The sequence below is a fragment of the Bicyclus anynana genome, chromosome 6, assembly GCF_947172395.1.
Source record: "Bicyclus anynana chromosome 6, ilBicAnyn1.1, whole genome shotgun sequence".
Classification (NCBI taxonomy): domain Eukaryota; kingdom Metazoa; phylum Arthropoda; class Insecta; order Lepidoptera; family Nymphalidae; genus Bicyclus; species Bicyclus anynana.
The window spans coordinates 7,724,927-7,741,977 of NC_069088.1; the positions used below are offsets into that span (position 1 = coordinate 7,724,927).

Genomic DNA, 17,051 nt, shown 5'->3' on the forward strand with positions numbered 1-17,051 from the left:
TATATAATTTCAGTCATCTGTATTTCGATATAATATGTGGGTACAGTGGCGTGCACATCATAGATGCCAAAACGCATTGCCTAGCCTGAGAACTCATTACGAACATGTATTGGAGAAGGAATATGCCATTTTTCACAACTTCAAACAAGTATAATGCATACCCTAGTTAAAAACCTTGTGCACGCCACTGTGTGGGTATCGTCTTTATTGTATATGTCATGATGTTAAACATACTTTTCAACCTTCAAATTAATTTCAATAACATACTGAGAGGTAATTTATTTCTTTATCGTCCAAAATGTTTGTTTTATGTTAGTCTAAATTGTTTTGTATTCAAAAGTATCATTATAACCAGATCAATATTATGTGATAACAATAAAGATTATTCATTTTCTTTGTTCATTACACTACTTCGTAATTTTGTCATGTCTTGGACAGTGTCAGTTCGGCCAAGTAACGTGTCTTCCTCTTCGGATTGTTCCTCTGCAATGGTTTGCGCATCCAGTTGCTTCCTAAAAAGTCGTCATTAATTTATAACCTCAATAGCTCAACGGTAAGGCGGTTCGACTCATCACCGAGGGGTGGTAGTTGGATCCCCACCCTTTTGGACTATTGGCGTTCCCACTCCTAATACAGTCTTTTCCGACCAGTTGAAGGTAATGGGAATATTGGTCATTTTATAAAAAAAAAGATGTGGCAAATATTCTTTATAAAAAAATATAAATACAAATTTAGTTGTCATTCTTTACATCAACGACTCATAAGTTGCGGAAGTTACTAGTATCTAATACTAGCCGACGCTCCGCGGTTACACCCGCGTGGTTCTAGTTCCCGTGAGAATACGATGATAAAATAGCGTATAACACTCACAAATAACGTGGCTTTCTAAAGGTAAAAGATTTTTCAAAATCTTTCTAGATACAGAGATAACACTAGAAACTTTACCTCTTCAGTAATTAATAGTTTCGCAAAGATGTAATTTAAAGTAGCAAAGTGTTCACGTTCAAAACACTCTTTTATCCTTACCTAAGTACGCTGAAAATCAACTAGTTTTCGTATTACACTTTATCAATGGGTATAAACATATTTTGAAACTACTGACGCAGCGAGGTTTTACCCTTGTGGTTCCCGTTCCCGTAGGAAAACGGGGATAATATATTAGCCTATAGCCTTCCTCGATAAATGGGCTATCTTACACAGAAAGAATTTTTCAAATTAGACCAGTAGTTCCTGGGATTAGCGCGTTCAAGCAAACAAACTCTTCAGCTTTATAATATTAGTATAAATGATTTCTAAAAAACAAAGCTTTTTAGAAATCATCTATACTAATATTATAAAGCTGAAGAGCTTCCAACCAGCAGCACTTTCGAGCTAATTAACGTCACATTAAGATGAGGAGTAAAAGAGTGCTCTCATATATGTGGTCCGGGGTTTCCATTTCCGGATTTTTAGAGCTTTATATGAAGCTCAGGTCAATAGATCTATCTATCTATATAAAGGTTTTAAATTTACTTAGGAGTCCATATCATTATTTTATAGTACGAGTAAACATGCTTACTTTTATGAATGCATATTATTATTTAAATAGTCTCTCAGTAATACCATCGACCCCAGGTAAGCCGATAAATTTCATAGGAGTTACATTACAAGTAAATTTGAAAAAAAATTAAAAATAGATACCTTAACACATCCAATGGTGTTCGATTATGCAATGGACATAAGCACGGTACTAAATCATGGTGAAAATTGTACAGCCACCATTTAGCGCGGGTCAACTTCCATTCAATAGTTTTAACTTTTGCCACAGAGCATGTATCAGACTCCCTCAACAATTTGAAATATGAAGCCATTATTTCTTGACCTACAAAAGAAACCCATAAATGAAGCTTCGCATCAGTGGCGTAGTCAGGTGTGGGCGAAGGGGGTGGCCACCTACAACTTCTCACGCAAAACCACACACACACACACTTCATCATCATTATCAACCCATATTCGGCTCACTGCTGAGCTCAATTCGCCTCTAGGGGTTTTTATTAAGCTAAAATATATTATTGAAGTTTGCGCCTGTTAAATATATGTGTACCTACGTTAATTATGCCCTACAACTTAATTGATATAAATATTTATAATTCAGAATAAACTTATATTCGATGAAAAAATATGTAAACCTTTTATAATAACATTTCTATGAATGTTATAGGTAAAAGTTATATTCTGCAGTGTAGCGAACTTCCATGTAGGTACAGAAAATGTATAACTATCAAATGTTATTCGAAAACTTGGCATCGTGTCAGAATATATTCGGCGATGTTGCTAGCAAACATAAAAAGTACCATAATGTAACATTTTACTTGATAATAACTATACGTTCCCTCTTCAAAGAAATTATGAATAGCCACCAGGGATGGGTACATGCTGGTGTAATAGCTCCGTATCTCCCAGTTCCAGTGATCATTAATATCAGGTAGTAATCATTACAGCGATAAACATTATTAACCCTAACTCCTATTGTCCACTGCGGATTGACAGACTTCACACTCGCAGAGAATTAAGAAAATTCTCTGGTATGCAGGTTTCCTCACGATGTTTTTTCTTCACCGTTTGAGACACGTGATATTTAATTTCTTAAAATGCACACAACTGAAAAGTTGGAGGTGCATGCCCCGGGCCGGATTCGAACCCACACCCTCCGGAATCGGAGGCAGAGGTCATATCCACTGGGCTATCACGGCGTATATTGGTGATATAAACGGCTTTAATTAATAAATCACTGTGTATCTAAAGGAGAAATTCTTGTTTCTTTGAAGTATACTCATTCAAACAAAAAAGAACCATCAAATTCGGACAAATGAGAACCTGGTCTAATATTCGTCGGTTAAAAAGGGGCCTCGCAGATAGATGCGTCTTTGTTCACGCCTAGGTTTGTACACGATACGCCACTGCTTCGCATTAATCGAAAAACTACTTTGTCTTGTGAAATAATGAATATTTTGTCAATAGCAAATATTACAACTTCTAGTATAGTAGTAGTAATAGAAAATACAAATTTTTAATGTGTACTAGGCTTTTAATAACAAAACAGGGAAACATTATGAGGAAACCATGTTTACTAGTACTAGATAATGTCAGTACCTTGATCTGAATTAGTACGCATAAAATGATCTCGGTCAAAATGTTTGCCATGATCAATGTTAACATAGTATTGTGATTAGTTTCCTCAAATGTTTACCTACACATTTATAGGCTGGCTCATTTGATAATCCTTATTAAGAGTAAGAGCTTTTAACCTAAGCTGACAGGCACCAAGCTCCACTGTAATGAATCTCTACCTCTTTGAAATCGTGGTTAGCTGAATCTTTGGATCTATAGGTCAACGAAATATTAGATTTGGTCCGAAGTTGAAATGTAGCGAGTACTATTGCAAATTACAAATATTGCAATATTGCATATATTGCAATATTTGTAATTTGCAATTGAACAAATTTATTCAAAATAAATTGCATAGTATTTTTTTTTCTAATAAATAATTATTGACATGACTTAGATGGAAACCTTTTGCTATAGATGATAACCTAAAAATGACCTCAAAGACATAGACCTCATTTAATAAAAGGACGCACAATCATGTAGAAAATTTCACTTAAAAACTGGCCAAATTTGCTTTCACAGCTTTAGAATTGGTTAAGAAAATTATACCTAAAGGCCTTTAAATATAGTCCTACATTCAATAAAATTCCAAATTCAGAGCAAATTCAACCTTATGCATTGAGTTTAAGGTTGGATTTGCAAATGCGACTACTTGAATTGAGTGCCAAGAAGTTGATGATGATGATTTTTATATTACCAGCCGATATGGCGTGCATTAGTCGAGACTGTTCTGCCTCCTCTTCATAAACTTCTATCACATTACTCTTGAAAATTAAATCCAAACCACTGGAAAGAGGTTTGTCTTGAGGATAATCATGACTTTTAGGCACCATCTGTTCAAAAAATCAAATACAGAGTTGTTGTTGTATTTGGAACTAAAACTTCAACGTCATTTGCAATCTTAACTGTTATCCCAGCTTATGATTTTGATATAATTTTAATATTGTTTACATAAAATCAGAACATAAATCCAAAGTTTCTACCATTTTTTCTAATCCTACTAATATTATAAATAAACACAAAATTTGTATGGATGTTTCATGTTTGTTACTTTTTAACGCCATAACTACTGAACCGAATTGGCTGAAATTTGAAACGAAGATAGATAATAAATATCCTAGATTAATACATAGGTTACTTTTCATCCCGGAAAAATCAATGGTTCCCACGAGATTTATGAGAAAATGAATTCCACGCGGATGAAGTTGCGGGCGCCCGCTAGTTTGTTATATTTTTTATGAATCTAATCAAAATATTTAACAGGCAATAGTTAAATAAATAATTTCTGGATCATAAAGATCTGAACGTCATGTCCCATCGTCCTGTCACCTTTGAGCTTATGCCGAATTTCCTTTTCTCTCTAAATATTCGAATCAAAAATAAAATCCTACTAATATTGTATGAATGTGTCATTCAGACAAAATGACTTAATAGATTTAGCAAAAATCTCAAATGGAGTCTTCTTTTTTGACTACATTATTAAATTGGGCAACTTCCCATCAGTGCCTTTACAATGCCAAAATTTTCTTTTGGCCTCCTAAAAATCGCAAACGCACGTCTATCTTGTCCGCTATAAACTTGAAATACATAGGAATAGGTCAGAATCATACGCACATATTGCCAGTTAAAGCCCATAAAACACTGGAAGGCCTCGGTAAGATGCTGAGTTCCCAGTTCCGGCTTCTCTCTGCGCAGATGCAGTTCCCCCAGAAGGTGCAACGCCCTGCCCAGATGCCGCCGATGCCCATGCTCCATTGCCAACGAGCCCATCTCAGTCAGCAGTTTTGCTGCAGTTTCGTGGTCTCCTACTCTAAAACCAGCACATTACGCATGAAGGAACATTGTTTTTTTTTTAATTCTATGACAAGTTAGCCTTTGACTGCCTCACTAGAGTTCCCCGATATCTGACGTCACCCAAACGTGGGCTTAAACTCACGAATTCGGGGGTGCCTGGAATGATACACTCGCCAAAACACCCTTCCCGAACGGCCCTCTAAGCCGAGGTCCGAGTCCTGAAGGAGACGCCCTTGGAGAGTTGTTCCACCCATCTACTCTGCTTCTACCTTCGGGCCCCATCAGACGATGCTTCTGCGCTCGCCCAAACCCGTAACGCCCTACCCAGATGCCGCCTCCATTTAGAAAACATCCAATATGATATTAGGATGCTGGCATGTCCTACAAACAAATTTATCTTAACTGGGGACTTTAATGCCAAACACGTATGTTGGGGAGGTGAAGATACAACAAAACAAGGCATTGACCTGCTGGAGTGGACGCATTCCTTAGAGCTCAATCGATCAAAGATAGGCTTAGTCTCCAAGCGGAAGTATTGGAGACTAAGCCTATCTTAGGCATTACCATAGCCATAGGGTATTTATATTTAAACGAGTACCACTAAAAATTATGAAATTTACCTTTGCATCACTGCAGCCAAATGCATTCTTGAATCGCACAAGCCCACTATATTATTGTCCGCTTCGTATATTTTGAATGCTCGAAGAAAGGTCTTGTGTGCGTTGTTCAAATTATTCATATGTAATTGACTGATACCAATTTCTAGGATCGCTTCGGCCGTTTTAGGTATATCATCAGCTGTAAAACAGTGATGTTTAAATTCTATGCTAGAGGATTTCTTGGGCTTTTTGGGTTTCGTTGAGCAGACTTTGATCGCATTCGCGTAAACTTGCTAAGTAAATGGTACTTGCAGGCAAAATACTAACAAAACCAACCTATTCTATTTCTTAAGGTTTAACAACCCAATAATGTGTCACGGGAAAAATTACGCGATCGTTCCCAACAGACTAACTCGAACTGGAACTAAATCTAACCCAGGATATTTCGATTAGCAAAGCATTCCTAATTAAAATAAACATTTAACCTTACTTAATGAACTAATAATGCTGTAAGGATTATGGGTATATTGCGCCTTATTTTAAATAATCTCTACTATAAGTTAAACACTAGTCTGAAACCCTGTGCATTCGACGGGTCTTATGGCGGATTTCTTTAATTATTCTTCGTAACTTAAATCTTAATTAATGTATTCAATTAGTCATCGTTAAAGCATGATAAAGTAAACTAAAAACGTAATATTTACTTAAGAACTTTTGATAAAAGCAAAAAGTCACTCAGTGGATGATCGATGGTTCTGTTTTGAGCATTTAATCCCTGATAAACTAACCAAGCTATATAATTAACAATGATTTAAACCTGATATACATCGATGTATAACTTGACATCGGATCGACGGAACTTTGTTGTTGTCGATGCATTTTAAGTAGCAACAATTAGTAGAATTGTGAGAAATACTAGAACACATTCTAGGAACAAGGAAAACTGAATGACCGCGACGTGCGATTCATGACCACGAAGAGTTCAATGATAAACATAGATACGAGTACCTACAATCATTATAATGTACGCGCTACCTATAAATTATTTATAAGGTACGGCTGAATTAATATGGAATGGAACTTTTTGACCCTTTTATATTAATCTGATTATCTAGAATGGAGCTACAAATTGAGATGAGAGCTGAAGTTTGATAGAGAACAAACCTCCGACGGCCTCCGTGGCGCAGTGGTTTGCGCAGTGGATTTACAAAACGGACGTCCTGGGTTCGATCCCCGGCTGGGCCGATTGAGATTTTCTTAATTGGTCCCTGGGAGGCTTTGGCCGTGGCTAGTACCGCCGAGCGATTTAGCGTTCCGGTACGATGTCGTGTAGAAACCGAAAAGGGGTGTGGATTTTCATCCTCCTCCTAACAAGTTACCCCGCTTCCATCTTAAACTGTAGTCAAGGGCTAACTTGTAAATAATAAAAAAAAAACCTTAGAATTCGATGATCAATGTGTCAGTAAAAGTCTCTAGGTATATTAGCGTCACCTGTAAGTCATGGGTGAGAGAGGTTGCTCATGACTTCCCTATTACCATGTTTAGAATCCACGACCGATTGACGTAAGATTTCTGAGATCTGATTAAGATTAACAATGTGTGACTGCATTTTTAGTTGATGTAGGTTAGTATTAACCTGTTTAGTATTAAATAAATAAAGTAAGATTAGTCCTGACTTCCATGTTTGGAATGCACATCCGGCTGACGTACAATAACGGAAACTTTATACAGCATAAGCCCCCATTCGCACGAGAGTTTTTTTAACGGACGTTAAAAAAGCGTTAAAACAACAACAAACGCATTCCCAAGTATATGTTCACATTACAGCGTTTTTAAAACACGACGCTTTTTTCGAGCAGTGTTGCATTTTCAATTTTGGGCGTTGGACATAGATATTTAACTTTATACTATACCTATTTTTAATACTATATTTAAACTCTTTTTTTACAGTCCGTTAAAAAAACTCTCGTGCGAATAGGGGCTAACATTATACGATCAAAATTTTAATTGCTTAGTATTAAATTAATCGAGTGAGATTAGTCCGGGTGACGTAAGATATCGGAGACCTTATCAAGTTTAACTTTAGAAGACCTTATCAAGTTTAACTTTAGATGACATTGTTTGTTGATGTAGGTTAGCAACCAGTTTATTAAATTGTTATTAAGTTTAGTAAATGAATCTTGTAAGATCAGTTCTGACGTCCCCGAGCCCATGGTTGAAATCCACGTGACGCAAGATATCGGAACCTTGTTAAGATTAACATTGTGTGTATGTTGATGTGGATTAGCAACCAGTTTAGTATTAACTCAACCGCATGAATATTTTTTGTCACTGAGCCAGTATTTATTTAGATGTTGTGTATAAAATTCATTAGTACAATGGTACAAAACAACTGGTGTGAATTGCAATATAATTTTAGCACATGTATCATATCTATATGTTGGCTGTAAAAAGTTTTAGTAATTGCTTTTGTGAGTACCTTGCTTTTCTTGTACTTGAAACAGAATGACCACGTTGTCCGTGTAAATTAAAGCAATTTTTGAAAATCAGGTCTCAAAATTGCCATGTGACCAGCATTAAACCAGTTTTCCAGGACACTAATACCTATTCTATTATTCTGAGTGGAAAACAAAGAACCTTATTTCTGAAGCTAAACAATCAAGGTTCTAAAAAACACGCTTCTAACACGCACTAATTTACATTACACATGGAGTTTTTTCGTATTTCTGACAGCAAACCCTTTCATTTGATACCCATATCATGGCGGTGCATTGCAAATAGCCTGCCCGTCATCTAAGCATACGCCATATTAGATTTAAGTCACGTGATTATTTTTTTCGTATCCCTGACAGCAAACCCTTTCATTTGATATCCATATCATGGGGGTGGATTTCAAACAGCCAGTCCGCCATCTTGGGGAGGCCGCCATATTGGATTTGTAAAAACGTTTCTTAGCTAGTTATGTATTGTCATCAGAACTCAGAGCGTGTGCAAAATTTCATCCTAATCGCGGATCGGGAAATCGGTCAAATTAAGATTCCGAGATTTTCTTACATACATAGTTAGTTACAAGTTATAAGCGTGTTAATAAAGACATCATGTAAAAGACCTTCCTATTTCGTTGTCCATAGGGACCATGGCCGGGTAGTAGTAAAGGCGCTCTTGTCAGCCAGAGACACATGGGTTTGATTCCCATCGTCGCATCTTTAACCGCCATCCAAAAAGGAGGAGGTTCTACGTTCGGCTGTATGAATGTTTTTTTTGATATTATATTTGTATGTTAATTACCATCTTTAGCTCTTCGCTCAGCTAATCTGGAAAGTCTCTCTGCTTTTGCAGGATCTTTGCTTCTAGCCGAACGCGCTTTGCTAAGCAGAACCCGATGCAACTGCACTGCGGTCGCACAGAACACTGTTTCGGGTGATGATGAAACATCTGCATCTCCTTTCTCGTCTTCATACAGCGACCAATCCTATAGAAAAAATATTTAAAAGTTGGTTAATATTTTAGCGCAGTGGTATGCGCGGTGGATTTACAAAAACGGAGGTCCTGGGTTCGATCCCCAGCTGGGCAGATTGAGATTTTCTTAATTGGTCCAGGTTTGGCTGGTGGGAGGCTACGTCCGTGGCTAGTTACCACCCTACCGGCAAGGACGTACCGCCAAGCGATTTAGCAAACAAAACTCCTAACAAGTTAGCCCGCTTCCATCTTAGACTGCATCATCACTTACCATCAGGTGAGATTGTAGTTAAGGGCTAACTTGTAAATAATAAAAAAAAGGTCGTTCTGTTTGGTCATCCCAACGGATATCAAGCGGGTTGCTGGAAGCCGCTGGATGCTGGCGCTTGGAGGTCCATGGAAGAAGCCTGTGTCCAGCAGAGGACGTCCAGCGGCAGATAATGTTTATGATGATGATTCCCGCGTCAGCTATAGGTACCTTCTTTAAATCTATACTTCTATACTAATATTATAAAGCAGAAGAGTTTGTTTGTTTGATTGAACGCGCTAATCTCAGGAACTACTGGTCCGATTTGAAAAATTATTTCAGTGTTAGATAGCCCATTTATCGAGGAAGACTATAGGCTATATTATCCCCGTATTGCCACGGGAACGGGAACCGCGTGGGTGAAACCGCGCGGCGTCAGCTAGTTCAAAATATATTGTAGGTTTATTAGAATCATGTAATACTGATAAATTCTCAATAATTATTATTATACCAATAGATCTGGTATATTATTATCACCAACACTCAAGTCTTCAAAACAAGTACGCGATCTTGATCTTTAATATCAAATAAAATAACTTATCAAGAACAATAATTACTTACAAAGTTTCATACTCGTGATTTTCTCTATGTTACGAATACATTGTAAGAATTTTTTTTCTTTACAAGTTAGCCCTTGACTACACTCTCAACTGATTATAAGTGATGATGCAATCTAAGATACAAGCGGGTTAACTTGTTATAGGAGGATAAAAATCCACACCCCTTTCGGTTTCTACACGACATTGTACCGAAACGCTAAATAGAACGATAGTTGCCGGTAGGTATACTACAATCAATGATAATTTTATGACTACAATGATTTAATACTGGTATAATTATTGTTACACCAATAGATCTGGTCTATTATTATCACCTATTCTTTAAAACAAGTACGTGATCTTGATCTTTGATATCAAATAAGATACCATACCAATAACAATAATTACAGAGTTATCTCTATGTTACGAATACATTGTAAGATGCAAGTATTTATTTACCTTACCGATGGCGCTGTCCCTGACTTCAGTAAGAATAAGGAAAGGCTCCTCGGGATCCGCATTTGGAACTAATTTCATGGGGTTAGAATAATCAGTTTTTGGCACGTAAGAGGATGAATAAAGAGACATTAACAAAAGGCATTTTTGAGGTGAGAATGAATTTTAATAACATTTGCCATATCTTTTATATATGACCAATATTCTCATTCCCCTCCAACTAGTCGGTATATACTGTATTAGGAGCGGGTACGACAATACGGGGCGGGGATCGAACCGCCATCAGTGATGAGTCTGACCGCTCTTACCATTGAGCTATTGAGGCTCAATGCGAGGCCAGATGGGGAAGGCCAAGGTGAATGTTCCTGAAGCTGGCCTGGCCTGAGCTGAAAATCAAACCTCTCTGTTGGGAACCACAGCTATAGAAAGGTCATCGAAAATTTCACAGGTAACCCAAGAACTCGGAAATCAAAGCTTCATAGATAACCATTGGACTAACGAGTTAGCATTTTTTCTCAGCATACAGAAAACACCAGAAGCCAGCGTCATTCTAAAGCACGCATTGTGTCTAAAAATTGTGCCTGCATAGTATGTAACACAACACGGCATACACAAAGTGACTATAGCTTGGCAAATTCGTTAGTAATGCACGCCATTGCTGAACAATTTATTCTCACGTTTCTGAAAAGCAAACGGCAGTACCCACGCGGCATACTATACAAGTCATGTACGCAGTGACCAACACACGATCAATTATAGTCGTGGGTGTTACAGAAACGTGAGAATAATTGACCGTTTGTGGCTAGCATTGCACTCCCGATGTCCGCGCGGGCTGGGAGGGGGGGTAGCGATGCGCCACGCGCTCGACTTCACAAATTTGCACACCATTGTTTATGGTAATACACTGTGACTTATATAGCCGTGATAGCCCAGTGGATACGACCTCTGCCTCCGGTTCCGGAGGGTGTAAGTAGTTTCTTAAAATGCACACAACTTTTCAGTTGTGTGCATTTTAAGAAATTAAATATCACGTGTCTCTAACGGTGAAGAAAAAACATCGTGAGGAAACCTGCATACCAGAGAATTTTCGTAATTCTCTGAGTGTGTGAAGTCTGCCAATCCGCATTGGGCCAGCGTGGTGGACTATTGGCCTAACCCCTCTCATTATGAGAGGAGACTCGAGCTCAGCAGTGAGCCGATTATGGGTTGATGAAATCAACTGTGACTTGATTATACTTGTAAAACAACATTTGTATACGTGTAATAAATAGGCAAATAAAATTTCATTTAATTTCAATCATGATTAGGAAAGTGATAAAACTACTTACATTTATCAAGCAAGAACTTGGCGTAGTGATATTTACAACAGCCTTTCTGTCGACCTCCGTCTATCAAATATTGACTTGAAACAGCAATGGATGCCAGAAAGAACTTCTCAGCTAGCCACAGTATACCTTTTCCTTTCTCCGAATACGATAATGCTAAAGTAAGGAGCTCTAAACATTCGTTCTTTGTGTTCTCTGAAAGTACAATCCGAGTTTCACTTTATGTCAGCCACTGACGATCAAGTAATCTCATATGCCTGCAGCTCTAACGTCTTGACGTCCGAGAAAACTGATCGTCTGTTGGTCGCGATCGGCATGTACATCGCGACCAACACACGATCAGAGGGCCTACTGGCAGTTTGATACTGTTGCTATCGCGTTAACGTAAACGCGAATTTCTAAGGAATTGAAACGACACCATCTATTGGCACTACTGCACAACTGTTATAATTCCATAGAAATTCGCGTTTACGTTACGCGATAGTAACAGTATAAAAACATTGAAAAGTTCCACTAGGCACACAGTTTTATCTACGTAGTTCCCGTTCCCTTGGAAATACGGGGATAAAATACGGCTTATGACTAGTATGAAAACGTGGCTTTGTTGGTTAAAAAAATGAAAATCAGTTCAGTAGATAAAGAGATCACATCCTACAACCTCACACTTACCTAAAATTTTTACCTCCTTATAATATTAGTGTAGTTAAAGTATTCATCTAACTATAAAACTTTTACATGAGATTAGCGCATTTAAACTAACGAATATTTAAACGAATATTGGATTTTGCTTGCTTTTTAGCAGCGACATCTTTTGCCAAATGTCGCGTACCTAGTTCTACGTATTTGTGTACGTAGTTGATACGACTCTATACTAATATATAACTATAACTAATCTATACTAATATTATAAAGCTGAAGAGTTTGTTTGTTTGATTGAACGCGCTAATCTCAGGAACTATTCGTGCGATTTGAAAAATTCTTTCAGTGTTAGATAGCCCATTTATCGAGAAAGGCTATAGGCTATATATTATCCACGTTTTCCTACGGAAACGGGAACCACGCGGGTAAAACCGCGCAATGTCAGCTAGTTAAACATAATTTATTTCAAGATTTTTACGTTGGTAAAAGAGAGAACAATTTGCGCAGACGAAATCGCGGTAAAATAAAATTGTAACAAAAATTATTTTACGCGCTCCCAATAAGGAAATCAAAAAAATACGTCTTCCAAACTAATTATAGTATTTAAGAAATATAGTCGTGCATAAATAATGTTTTTTCAACCTATTTAGATTAGCAAATCTTCAGGAAGCGATAATTATTTATTATTAAACAGTAGACCGGAACTAAAACTAGCGATGGAAAATTTAAGTCGACTTATGATTTATAGTATCATCTGCGACTTCGAATTTTTCATTGCCAGTTTTTGTAGTTCCCACATACCTATTACCTTTAAATTAATTTATTATAATTATAATTTTATAATTTTAATTTATATCCGGTCCGATATCAGTGGAGCATTTTTACAATTGATTACTATCAAGTTAATTTTCCATGAGTAACTTCATGTTGAAGAGACGCTCAACTTTTACATTTACGAAAATTCTTTATTCTGGTAGCTAACTTGGTTGGTAGTTCAGTTAGCTACCATAATCCAGATAATATACCATAGCCTATATAAATGGGCTATCTAACACTGAAATAATTTTTCAAATCGGATGAGTAGTTCCTGAGATAAGCGCGTTCAATAAATCTAACAAACAAACATACAAACAAATAACAAACTCTTCAGCTTTATATATTAGTAGGTATAGAGTATAGATATTCATATGATACGTAGTAAGGTAATCGACATTTGGCAAGACAACGAGACGAATATCTTAGCATTCCTCGGATTCACCGTGCGGGTGCCGGGTCTGTCATGTGGTAGGTACAGAGAAAAACTCCGACTACAGATTTGGACTTGTGTGCCAATGGACGTAGGGTTTAGGAACTCCTTGACAATCGATTACCACTCCCCTTCTCCGTGATGTTCTCCCTGCCTGTTTTTTACAAGACGGAGGTCCTGTGTTCGATCCCCAGCTGGGCCGGTTGATCTTTTCTTAATTAGTCCAGGTCTGGCTTTGGCCGTGGCTAGTTACCACCCTACCGACAAAGACAACCAACCTACCGCCAAGCGATTTAGCGTTCCGGTGCGATGTCGTGTAGAAACCGAAAGGGGTGTGGATTTTCATCCTCCTCCTAACAAGTTAAGTCCCGCTTCCATCTTAGATTGCATCATCACTTATCATCGGATTGTAGACACTAAGGGCTAACTTGAATAGAAAAAAAGGACTCCTTGACAATCCATTAACACTCCCTTTCTCCGCTCGTGTTGTTCTCCCTGTCCTGTCCCTCCCTTTAGCCAAAGGTAAGTTCCTACTAGAGCAGCTTTGGATACCCGTCTTAACATAGAACTTACTGCAGTTCTAGTGATCTATCGCTAATCCAATTCAAAAGGCCTCGCCTCAGAGAAAGGATACTTACCCTTGTCACGTTCTTTCTCAGCGCGCACCAAACCCGCACTAATATCTTCCAAATAATCCTCCCTCGCTCTTAAATCCACGACGATACCTATTTCGTCTTCGGCTAAAAGCTGCATGTTGTCATAAATAAGATCCTGGAGATAATCCGACGATTCCGAATAGCCGGATTCTCTTAATTCCAATATGAGGCATTCGTGCAATGGAAATTTCCGTCTGTAAACAACCAATAACATTCGGCCTTGTTTGATAAAATTATTCCATGCCACCTGTTAGACGGATCGAGATATAAAAATCATCGGATGTTTGTTCTCCGTAATATAATAAAATTATACGGCTGCGTCTATAAAGACATCATTAACAGCCTATTACGAGTATATATGTCTAATACAAGACCAAGCCTCCCTCTTAATAGGGGCTATGGAGCCTTGATCCACCATCTACTCCAATGCGGGTTGGTGGGCTTAACTCAATGATTATTTAATACTATACATAATATGTTACGTGTCTAAAAAATCACTCGGTGGATTTACAAGGCGGAGGTTCTGGGTTCAATCCCCGGCTTGGCCTATTGAGGATTTATTGATCGGCGCAGGTCTGGGAGGCTTTGGCGGTGGCTAGTTACCCTACCGGCAAAGGCGTACCGCCAAGCGATTTAGCGTTCCGGTACGATGCCGTGCAGGAACCGAGAGGGGTGTGGATTTTCATCCTAACAAGTTAGCCCGCTTCCATCTTAGATTACATCATTACTTACCATCAGGTGAGATTGTAGTGAAGGGCTAACTTGTAAGGAATAAAAAAAAATTAAATTAAGTTGTCCGCCTCAGTTTTGATGCGCTAGTGCCCTATCTCTAGTAAAAAAAAACATTGGCTGAGGGTGATAATGTAAAATTTTTTGACCTCTAACATATTAATAATAATTACCGAGACCAACGGCTTAATGTACTCTCCGAGTTACGAGTCACCATAAACTCAGCTCCAGACCAAGAAACTATATCTACTGAAAAAGTCTTGAAGGAAATAAAAGCTCAGTATTACTTAGCCGGGACTCGAACCCAGGACCTACGATCCGAAGCCACTTAAACTAACCACTGGACCAATGATGTAGTACAACAGACATACCACTTTTTAAATTCTCTTTAAATTAATGACTATAGGCAAACCTTAAAGATTGTTAGAATTCAAGTTGGAATACTTCATTATCAAACCATATTCGGCTCACTGCTGAGCTTGAGTCTCCTCTCAGAATGAGACGGGTTAGGCCAGTAGTCCACCACGCTGGCCCAATGCAGATTGGCAGACTTGACACACGCAGATAATTAAGAAAATTCTCTGGTATGCAGGTTTCCTCACGATGTTTTTTTGATGAACTTTTGAGACAGGTGATATTTAATTTCTTAAAATGACACACAACTGAAAAGTTGGAGATGCATGCCCCAGACCGGAATCGAACCCACACCCTCCGGAATCGGAGGCAGAGGTCATATCCACTGGGCTATCACTGCTACTTATGGACTACTTACACAAGTATAATTAAAAACTAATAAATAGAAATTGATTTCAAGCGCGCAAAGCAAGGGCTTAAATGAATTAATAATAAAGTTGTTTATTGAGAATACGGGGATAAAATTTAGCCTATGACACTCACAAATAACGTCTCTTTCAAGTGGTAAAAGAGTTTTTAAAATCGGTTCAATAGATTCAGAGATTACCCCCTACACACACTGTGCCTCTTTATAATATCAGAATAGATTAAAGATTTATAATATTTAGTATAGATTGGTCCCGATTTGAGCAAAAATAACAGCTGCCTATCAAAACAATATGATTAAAAAATTTCCACCAATTATAATATTTGATACAGCCACGCATAGTGATTAATGTTGATATTTTTTAGGGTTCCATGAATGAAAAGAAAAAACCGGAAAACGTAAAGGATAACTTTATCGTCTATTTATCTGTATATGTAATAAAACATATATTTCAACTCCTCGTGGGTGTTGAAATATATGTTTTATTAAAAAGAAGAAGAATCAAAATAAAGGATATTTTAAGTTTACTTAGAACTATGAAATTTAGCCAGTAGGTATGTAAGCATATACATATATTACAACACCAACAAGGTGTTGAAACATAATTATGTTTTACTAAGAAGAAGAAGAAGAATCAAAATAAAGGATATTTTTTGTTTTTTTTTTTTTTTTTAAGTTTTTTTTTTCGTTGACTTAGAACTACGAAATTTAGAAAGTAGGTGTGTATATAACCGTCAACTATTACACAACAAGTATTGCGGAAACTCTGAAAACGATACAATATTTGTAATTCAATCATAGATTCAAAGTACTCGAGTATCTACAAATTTATACAATTCGCACTTGACCGGCATTTTTTTCTTTCATACTTACCACACAAGAACTGCATCAGTTAATCTTAGACTATTAATACTATTAGATATCTATTATGTTATTAATTGTATGGTGATCATTGTTTTTAAGTCCTGTTTGATCGATAATTTCGCATTAATGTAATGTTATTGGTTTTACCTTCTGATTCCTTTTGCGTCTAATGTATCGAGACCAAACAAGGCTCGATTTCTAAGGTTCTCTAAACTGTTCTTCGTCATACATGCCATAAGTTTCGGTAGTTGACGACGCTTGGGAAATGACCTCGACGATGACATTGTTATTGAATTTATTATATAAGAAAACAGAAATACAGGTTTATTATAAATTCTTTAGTAATATCACAATAATGGAATATTTTCGTTGTTTTTATATTTAATTGTTTAAATTAATTAAATATTTTGACATTCATATTTCAATGTTTCTTTTTTATTTTTATTGACTGATCAAAACTGCCTCTATTATTTTATATGTTATCTGTACAACAGTAGAAGTCAAGGTCAA

The 17,051-nt window shown here is 37.2% G+C and overlaps 1 protein-coding gene across 1 annotated transcript; it reads right to left on the bottom strand.

Moving 5' to 3' along the window:
• Positions 1 to 329: 329 nt before the first annotated feature.
• On the bottom strand, positions 330 to 16,825 carry LOC112054960 (uncharacterized). Its single transcript, XM_024094918.2, has 10 exons — positions 16,689 to 16,825; positions 14,150 to 14,361; positions 11,630 to 11,821; positions 10,305 to 10,372; positions 8,829 to 9,012; positions 5,562 to 5,739; positions 4,762 to 4,957; positions 3,845 to 3,980; positions 1,681 to 1,861; positions 330 to 512 (listed from the first exon to the last, which is right to left on the bottom strand). The coding sequence occupies exons 1-10, from the start codon at positions 16,823 to 16,825 to the stop codon at positions 383 to 385; spliced, it is 1,614 nt and encodes a 537-aa protein (XP_023950686.2). The 3' UTR covers positions 330 to 382.
• Between the last annotated feature and the right edge of the window lie 226 nt (positions 16,826 to 17,051).